This window comes from Carlito syrichta, unplaced genomic scaffold (assembly GCF_000164805.1).
Source record: "Carlito syrichta isolate Samal-C Ts95f unplaced genomic scaffold, Tarsius_syrichta-2.0.1 Scaffold301768, whole genome shotgun sequence".
NCBI classification, from domain to species: domain Eukaryota; kingdom Metazoa; phylum Chordata; class Mammalia; order Primates; family Tarsiidae; genus Carlito; species Carlito syrichta.
The window spans coordinates 471194-480834 of record NW_007245864.1 but is presented as its reverse complement, the minus strand read 5'-3'; the positions used below and the strand labels follow the sequence as shown (position 1 = coordinate 480834).

The window sequence follows — 9641 nt, the reverse complement described above, 5'->3', positions numbered from 1 at the left end:
CAAAAAAAAAAAAAAAAAGTGAAAGGAAAGATAGCAACTAGGTAGTGTCTCACACAACTTCTAATCCTGCCTGCACAATCACAAAAGCTATTGTTTCCTTGAACTCTATTTACTGAAACAGAATAAACAAAGGAAATCAACCTTTAGCCCTAAGAAACAATGACCTCTCCCTTCTCTTGTTTTTCAGGGCTTCACCCTGTCTTCAGAAAAGAATTACAAGCTCTCAATGCTTAATTTTCAATCTCCTTTTGCTAAGCAAGGACTCAAGAGCCTGTTCCAGACAACAAACCTCCAGATTCTGGTAAGAGATTTCCCGAAGTCCTTGTAGCCGGTAGTAAGACCCTAGAAAACAGTCCAGGACTTGACCAGGAAATTGATTAAAGTGTTCAGTGAAGTTTTCAATATAGTGAACCAGGCTGCCCAGAGGTAGCAGACTAAACCAGGATCGGAAGAGGTATTCATCTATACTCAATAAATGCTTCTTTTCCATAAGCTGAAGTAATTGACTCCTACATAAGAAAAAACAGGGTCAGAGAAAAGGGATACATTAAGGTTAGTAAAACAGATGAGTTAAGACAAAGGAAAACAATGCTAGAGAGTGATCTAGAAAGTCTAGATTTCAAAAACGAGTTAAATACCACATGGAAAACAAAAATAAGGAGGAATGAATCAAATGAAAAGTAAACAATGGCATGTTAAGAATTTACTGAAGCCGGCTCGGTGGCTCAACCTGTAATCCCGCGCCTTGGGTGGCTGAGGTGAGTGGATTGCCTGAGCCCGCGGGTTCGAGACCCGCCTCGGCAACTTGGCAAGACCTCATCTCTGCAATAAATCAAAAATCAGCCGGGCATGTTAGCGCGTGCCTGTAATTCCGGCTACTCGGAAGGCTGAGGCGGAAGGATCGCCAGAGCCCATCAGGTCAAGGCTGCGGTGGCCAGGAGCGGCCACTGCACTCCAGTCTGGGCGACAGAGTGAGACTCCAACTCAAAAACAAAACAAAACAAAAAAGAATTCACTGAAATGGAAGAACTTTGAAGACATTTTGCTGAGAGAAATAAGCCAGACACAAAATGACAAATACTGTATGATTTCACTGATGTGAGGTCCCTGGAGAAGTAGAAATCACAGAGACAAAAAGTAGAACAGAGGCTGCTAAGGGCCGGGGAGGGGAATGGAGAGTTAGTGTTTAAAGGAGACAGTTTCAGTATAGGAAGATGAGAAAGTTCTGGAGATGACGGTGATAGTGAATGTGCTTAATGCCGCTGGGCTATACATGTAAAAGTGGTTAACATGGTAAATTGTACATTATATATATTTTACCACACTAAAAAAAAGAATTCACAAGAATTAGGCCTTTTGGTGAATTACTCATGAGTTGTCTAGGATCACACAAGCCAACAGAGCTCAGGAAAGACCCTTTAATAATGCTGATTCTAGAACATTGTACTGGAGACCAAAAAAGTTGACAATAGGAAATAAATCAAGCAAGGTGCCACAAAAGTGACGTAAGTTATGAAAAGCATATTGATAAAGATTCCTGTATACTAATGGCTGCTTTTACTTGAAAGACTGAATCTTTAAGAACAATGCTAGTGTTTCTCATTGTCCAGTGTTATCAGCTAACTTTCTTTTAGACAGTCTATACACCCTTGAAGGGTAGTTAAAATAAATGCAATTACACAAATCATTTAAGTTGGCTTTAATTTCAGAAGCTTCCAATGATAATGAAAAAACAATAACTGAATTTAGCTCACTATTTTAATCCCTAAAAGTCCATAGGCTAGCTCCTATTGGACTCAAAGGATAACACAGCCAGACGGCCCTTGGAATTGTTTCATCAACAAAAGACAAGATAAATGGGGGAAGTTATCTGTGCTTGGAAATTAGTGGTAGTTATCAATGTTTTCATATTTAATTTGGATTTATTTTTTATTTAAGTCTTATACTAAAATTTGATTTATAATAATTTTTTTTACAGATTGTGCTTTGTGTCTGCTCTGAGAAATCTCTTCTTACCTCAGGATTGGGTTATTTAGAAGTGCTGTTAAATTTCCAAATATTTAGGGGTTTTTCGGAAGTTTTTCTATTAACTCAACTATGGTTAAGGAACTTACACACTCTGCACAACTTTAATACTCTTTGATTTATCAAAGCTGTTTTGTGGCCCAGAACATGGTCTGTCTCGGTGTAAGTTCAAGTACACATGAAACTATGTACATTCTATTGTTGGGTGGGGTCTCCTACAAGTGTCAGTAAGGTCTACTTGGTCGGGAGTGTTGTTCAGGTCTATATATCCTCACCGAATTTCCCATCAGTCACTGGGAGAGGAGGCTGAAAGCTCTGAATAGAATCGTGGGTTTACATATTTCTCCTTTCAGCTTTTGCAGTTTTTGCTTGGGCTTAACCATCTTGGTGTCTGATTACTTTTCATAACATCTGCTCTATATTTCTCTGCTATCCCTGTGCTGACATTTTAAATTAGTGAGATATATTATTTTTTCATTTATTTCTATTTTATTTAATTTTTTGAGTCAGGGTCTCACTCTGTCACCCAGGCTGGAGTGCAGTGATGTGATCATAGCTCACTGCAGCCTTGAATTCCTGGGCTCAAGTGATCTTCCTGCCTCAGCCTCCCAAGCAGCTAGGGCTACAGGCGTGTACCACCATGCCCAACTAATTTTTTAAAACGTTTTTGTAGAGGGGGTATCTTACTTTGTTGTCCAGTCTGGTCTCGAACTCCTGGACTCAAGCAATCCTCCTGCCTCAGCCTGCCAAAGGGTTGGGATTACAAGTGTGAGTCACCCTGGCAGCCCTTTTAGTTTTGCAACTGTGTGTTACCTGTCCAGAGAAAAGTCCAGGGCAGCAGTTTCCAACCTGGGGCAATTCCTGCCCCTCCTCCACCCAGAGAACATCTGGTGAAGTCTAGAGACATATTTTATTATGACAACTGGGAAACGGGGGCCCTGAGAACTGGCATCTAGTGAGTGGAGGCTAGAGATGCTGCTAAATGTTCCACAATGCATAGGTCATTCCCACAACACAGAAGGATTTAGCCCAAAAAGTTCAATAGTGCTCAAGAGACCATGCTCTAGAGTTGCAGCTTGCATCGTTTAACAAAATTATTTCTTAAAACTGTGGTAAATATTACATAAAATGTATCAATTTAACCATTTTAGGTGTATAGGTCAGTGTGCTAATTCCATTCACATGGTTATGCAACCAGTCTCCAGAACATTTTATCCTGCAAAACTGAAACTCTAAACCCATAAAACAATAACTCTCCATTCCCTTTCCCCAGCCCCTGGCAACCTCCATTCTACTTTCTGTCTCTATGATTTTGACTATTCTAGGGACCGCATATGGGTGGTATCATAAAGTATTTGTCCTTTTGTGTCTGACTTATTTTCAGCTAGCAGAGTGTCCTCAAAGTTCATCCATGTTGTAGCATGTATAAGAATTTCCATACCTTTAAAGGCAGAATAATATTCCATTGTATGCACAGACCATATTTTGTCTGTCCATTAACCTGTTGAGTACTTGAATTGTTTCTACATTTTGGCTATTGTGAATAATGCTGCTATGAACACAGATATAGACATATCTCTTTGTGTCCCTGCTTTCAATTATTTTGGTTATATATCCAGGAGTAGAACTGCTATCTCATAGGGTAATTTTCTTTTTAATTTTCTGACAAACCACAGCACTGTTTTCCATAGCAGTTGCACCAATTTACATCCCCACCAACAATGTACAAGGATTCCAATTTCTCCACGTCCTTGCCAACACTTCTTATTTTCTGTGTGTGTTTTTTGTTAATAGCAGCCATCCTAATGGGCAAGACGTGGTGTTTCATTATGGTTTTGATTTGCATTTCTCTAATGATGAGTGACACTGGGCATCTTTTCCTATGGATGCTTATTGGGCATTTGTATCTCTTCTTTGGAGAAGCTTCTATTCAAGAAACGTCTATTCTGATAATGTGATACTTCGTGCTTTGGTCTCTTGCTCAGGATTGCTTTGGTTATCCAAGAACTTTTGTGGTCCCATACAAATTTTAGGTTTTTTTTTTTTTCTATTTCTATGATGAACATCACTGGTATTTTGATGCACACTACAACGGTGCAGTTTTTAATGACACATACATGGCCTGTTATGAACTAATTTATATTATATGCCTAATTAGTTGAGTTTTCCCCTGGCCTTTGAAAAGGTGCTCATTCTAGTGTTGCTGAATAAACTGTTACCATGTGGATAAGACAATCATATTAGTCTGAAACAGCTCAACTGGCAAAGAGTTTGAAATTGGTAAAATGTCAGAGCAAGAAAAATTATCTAAATAATTAAAATGTGATCTTATAAAGATTAGAATGTGACTTTAAACATGCACAAGTAACTAAATTAAATATGTAAGTATATACTTAGGTATTTAAGTATATGTCTGACCTTTCAAGGACTTTTTCTGGTACTATTTTCTCAGGATAAAGGGGATGTCCTTCTATTTGGATCAGGGATCAGCATCATATATACTACCCTTACTCCTCTCCTATCAGCCAGCATTATGAAAAGGTGGAAACAGGTTACAATACACAACACCTTCGACCTAGCAGTTCCACTTGTGGGTATTTATCTCAAGCAAATAATTGGACAGGAAAAATATAAGGATGCTCATCAAAGCATGCTTACAAAAGAAAACTGCAAAAACTTTCCAAATGATCAACATCAAGAAACTGGCTAAATAAAAGTCGGTATGAGCCGGGCTCGGTGGCTCAGCCTGTAATCCCGGGCCTTTGGGAGGCTGAGGTGAGTGGATTGCCTGAGCCCGCGGGTTTGAGACCCGCCTGGGCAGGTGAGACCCCATCTCTATAATAAATCAAAAAATCAGCCGGGCGTGGTAGCGCGCGCCTGTAATTCCGGCTACTCGGAAGGCTGAGGCGGAAGGATCGCCGGAGCCCAGCAGGACAAGGCTGTGGTGGCCGGGAGCGGCCACTGCACTCCAGTCTGGGGGCAGAGTGAGACTCCAACTCAAAAAAAAAAAAAAAAAAGTCGGTATGTTCTTCAGCTGGAACACTAAGCAGTCATGATCATAACAATGTAGATATGTACTTACTGACATGAAAAGCTGTTCACAAAATGCTGATAAGTAGAAAAGGCAGGTTGTAAAACAGAATAAATAATGTGTCATTTGTTGTTGTTGTCGTTCTTTTAAGTATTTAGAGACCCACACACCCACATTTGGACAAAACCTGGAAATATGTATGCCCCAATGTTGCCAATGATCACTACATCTGGGGCTGTGGGTAATGTTTGTATCTTCTTTAGAACTTTTTATATGTTTAAAAATGTGAAAAGAAGCATATGTTAGTTCTGTCATTAGAAGCAGGAATGAGTTTACCATCAAGTCCACCAGGGCTCTGGCAGCACAGTGTAGGGATCATCATGCCCACATCTACATATGGTGTGGCTCTACAACTTACTGGTCTGGTTTTTTTTCCCGAAACTGTGAGAAGGATATTCCTTCGAGGGCGGCCCAGGTGTCCTCAGGCTGACGCACGGAGTCCTTCCCCTGAGGGGACAGCTCCATGCAGCAGTGTAGAACAGGCAGAGTGTACAGCCAGTGGGGGACCTGTTTGTCCATGCACCTTTGACACAGGTTCACCAGGTATGCACGCCAGCTGTAAGGGGAACAAAGACCCCACAGTGAGCTGAGATGGCCAGGGGGTCATCTCCCTGTGGGTTTGATGTCCCAAAGGGAAGTGAGCACTTCACATACAAAGTGGAGTACTCTGAGTGGCTGAGCAAGAGTGACTAGCCTGGGAGACGCATGGTTGCTGGGAGACAGGGTTTCCCTTGGCCTCACCCAGAGCACCAGGTCCTTTATGGCCCTTGCCGAATCCCCACAACAAACTCCCAGGGGAGGGGAGGCGAGGGATCTGAGATGCAGAGATCACAACTAAGTAATCGACACAAGGTCCTGCCATCCTGCAGTGGAAAACCTAAATACAAAGCAACTTTTTATATGCAAGGGATGAACCTATAAACATCACACGGTCCATTTCCTACAGTCACAAAATATTCATGCTTCTTAATACTTTGAAACACCTGTACCAACTTTGAACATTGCCTTGCCACCATTCCCCCTCCTTTTCAAAACGTACAGTGTTTAGTCGAGTGCTGTACATTTGTAAAACCAAGGGACAGACATTCTATAAGACCTGCTGGTCAGGAAAGGCCACCTAATGTTCTTCTCAAGTTCAAATCAACACAGTCACTGAAAATGCGGTGAAAAGACCCTGTGATCATCAGAGCCTGGGAGTTCTGAGTAGGTCTCCCCACTGCCTTGTCACCACCAAACCTCCCAGGTCCAGATCAGTAACACTGCATTTCCTCAGCTAAACACAGCACTGGCAAAAGCTGTGAGGAGGATATCCATTATGCTTCTACAGAATCCTTGAGTGGGATTCCCTAGGCAGGCATAGTGCTATGCCTCCAAATACACACACACAGAGACAGTTCATGATACAACACAAAATTTTACAAAGCAGGGTATTCAATAGAATATAGAATTTAATAAAATTAAATGACAGGCATCGCCGGGCTCGGTGGCTCAGCCTGTAATATCGCGCCTTTGGGAGGCTGAGGTGAGTGGATTGCCTGAGCTGGCGGGTTCGAGACCCGTCTGGGCAGCATGACCTCATCTCTACAATAAATCAAAAAATCAGCCGGGCATGGTAGCGCATGCCTGTAATTCCGGCTACTTGGAAGGCTGAGGCGGAAGGATTGCCAGAGCCCAGCAGGTCGAGGCTGCGGTGGCCGGGAGCGGCCACTGCACTCCAGTCTGGGCGACTGAATGAGACTCCAACTCAAAAATAAAAAATAAAAAATAAAAAAATAACAGGCATGCTAAGGAAAAGTCTAGAGGAAAATAAATACTGAAAAGACAACAGTGAGCAGTAAGACTATGGGGTTTCACCCCCATAGTTTTTGTTTCTTCCTTGTCTGCTTTCAATCATGTCAAACATTTATTTTTGTAATCAGATAGAATAAGTAGATAGCTAGAAAAATAAATAGAATTTTTTTAAAAAGCTATTAAAAAAACTCTTTTGACAAAAAATAATAATACTACCTCTGAGATGTCTTGAGGATGTGGCTTAAGTCATTGCGAAGGTCATCTGGTGAACTGGTGCTCGGGCTCAAGAGGTAACAGAGTGAGACCAGGTCACTTTCTGATAAGGGAAAGTTACATTTTTCCACTGAGAACAGGGCAATTAGACCCATTCCCAATTTACTCTTCACTGGGCAGTCTTTAGGCAGAGAGTTCCCACTTTTTCCACTCAGAAATGGTGCCATTTGCTTTTTCAAATACTCCCACAGGTCTTTCTTCACCTGATGGCAGAAGAAAAGGAAGTTGCATGAACCATGGAGTTAAATTCAGCAGAGATGTCCAGAGGTGCCCTTCACAACAGCTGGGCCAGGTAAGAATCATCATTCCCAGATTTATACCCACACCATCCCCACCAACTGTGGAATGCACAGGAGCACCCGTGGTGCAGCCCAGAGACCCAGGCATGGGGGCTCTCAGGCAGAGCCCTTGATGCTTACCAGGGCTCAACTGCCACCTCAGAAATGGCTCCAGGTCTGCCTCTAATCCACCTGGGCTACAGGGTAGTTGAAGGGGCAGTGAAGGAGGATCTACTCCTTCCTTCCACTCTGAGGCCAGAGGAGTCCTGGGGCTCAGTGCTGGGGGTGGGGCTCAGACATGAAATCAGGAGAAGGAAGAAAATGGCGAGGACAGAGAAGAGAATTCCCAATAGGCGGCACTGGGAGAAAGGGCTGGAAGGTCTGCCTACCCCCAAGTGCACCCTGGCCCAGAGTCAAGGGATCATTCGGACATTAGTAGATCAGGTGATGCTGCCTGAAGATAGAGCGGCTGGTGACAAAAGGGAAGTCTGATACCTCCTCCTCTCCATACTGCAAAGTGTTCCACTGCAGTGCACGTCCTTCATAAATCATAGGGACTCGGACAACAGAGTAAAACTGCTGGAACTGGATGAAAAAGTTGTTTAAGTTGATAGTGTCCCAGGTCTGGAGGATGCTGAAGATGCTGTCCAGCATGACTCTGGCGGCAAATTGCTTTCCTTTCACCAGATCCTTCCTTGTCCCATCTGTTATGTGGTTCATGAATTTCTGAATCTTCCCAGGAGGTTTCATGCAAACTATGTCATCATACTGATGCCAGTCTAAGAAGGACAAAAAGAACAATATTGTACCTAAGATCACCAAAACCCATGAGACCTAAATACTACTCTAGAATGCTGATCATGACTGGCAGAAACACAGAGTGAAATGGGCCAAAGGAAGGGCATAAAGATAGGAAAACCAGAGAACTGGCAAACCAGCGATAGCCAGCACTCGCTCCACCAACTCCTATCCTCAGACGAGCAACAAGGGGGTCTGGGATCTCCACCTCGTGCAAACAGATATCCTAGATGTCCCATATGTGAATGGAAAACCCAAGGTAACAGAATTCAGCAGACCTGAAAATACTTGGAACAGATCTCTGTCTAAATATATAGCTCAACAGACTTGGTCAATGAGTTTCTCAAACATGATCATGGAGGGTAGGCATGATATACTGAGACTGCATCACTCACTCACTGAGCAATATCTTAGTCAATTACTTAGTTGGTGCAAGTGCTGGTTTCCTCTATACTAGGAACAGGGACACAGACCCCATAAAGGATGGTGCATATTACCCAGCAGCCATAGACAGCCCTTGGCATGGTACCCAACACAAGGCAAGGGCTGAATTCACAACTACTCTTAGGATTCACTGCATTTGCGTATAGACCTAAAAGACCAAGAGAGGTCAACTGTAAAATAATTAGAAAACAAAGAGGTCAGTAAGATGGTCAGAGGCCACAGGAATACAGACAAATAGAAGTGAAAATCATTTCGAATTCAGAAATATATGGTGGGCATGATGTTCCTTGGTTAAGTGTTTGTTCAGTGTTCCAAGGTACAGACTCCAGGAATGGCCAACCTGGATGTTTCTGCCATACCTATGAAGAACATGTGGACCCTGTCCCATTCCTTGGAAAGCAGAGAGTGCAAGGAACCAACAACGTCCTTTGTTTTGCTGTGTGTGGCCTAAGGTGCCCCACCAATATCAACAGCGACCAGGGCTTGCACTTTATCAGATACAAAATGCAAAAATGGGCAGAGGCCCTGGATATTTACTGGCATTTCCATCTGCCATATGACCTTGAAGCAACAGCAGCGGCAGGAGATGTACTCTCCAGCTCTGTGGACATGCCGCCTAGGCATGTGTCAGGCAGCACTCACACCCTGAGTGAGCATGTGTGTTCTCGTCACCTGACACATCTGCTCTTTGACACAAGGACCTGATGTGCTCATTAATATCCAGGTAGACAGCGTATGGGAGCGCACACCTTTGCCCCAACCTGAAACTCAAGGCAAACTGCTACTGCCCTTGCCACAGGACTTACCTATGGGGGCACATGATGACATGGCCCTGGAAAGAGCAAATGCCCTCCATGGTTCGTTTCTTCCACTCCACAGAGGAAGGGACTAAACTAGGATATACAAGTCAAACCTATTTCATCTCCTACCTCCCTCACCCT

At 43.1% G+C, this 9641-nt stretch overlaps 1 protein-coding gene across 1 annotated transcript in view; it reads right to left on the bottom strand.

Annotated features, from left to right (window-relative positions):
* The window catches only part of RNF213 (ring finger protein 213), a gene marked incomplete at its 3' end in the record, with an annotated part of 99569 nt that overhangs the window by 46316 nt on the left and 43612 nt on the right, over positions 1 to 9641 (bottom strand). The window contains exons 8-11 of the mRNA XM_021710966.1: positions 7954 to 8237; positions 7124 to 7383; positions 5475 to 5672; positions 290 to 509 (exon numbers count right to left, since the gene is read on the bottom strand). Coding sequence (XP_021566641.1) covers positions 290 to 509; positions 5475 to 5672; positions 7124 to 7383; positions 7954 to 8237 — 962 coding nt within the window. The remainder of the gene's footprint in view (positions 1 to 289; positions 510 to 5474; positions 5673 to 7123; positions 7384 to 7953; positions 8238 to 9641) is intronic.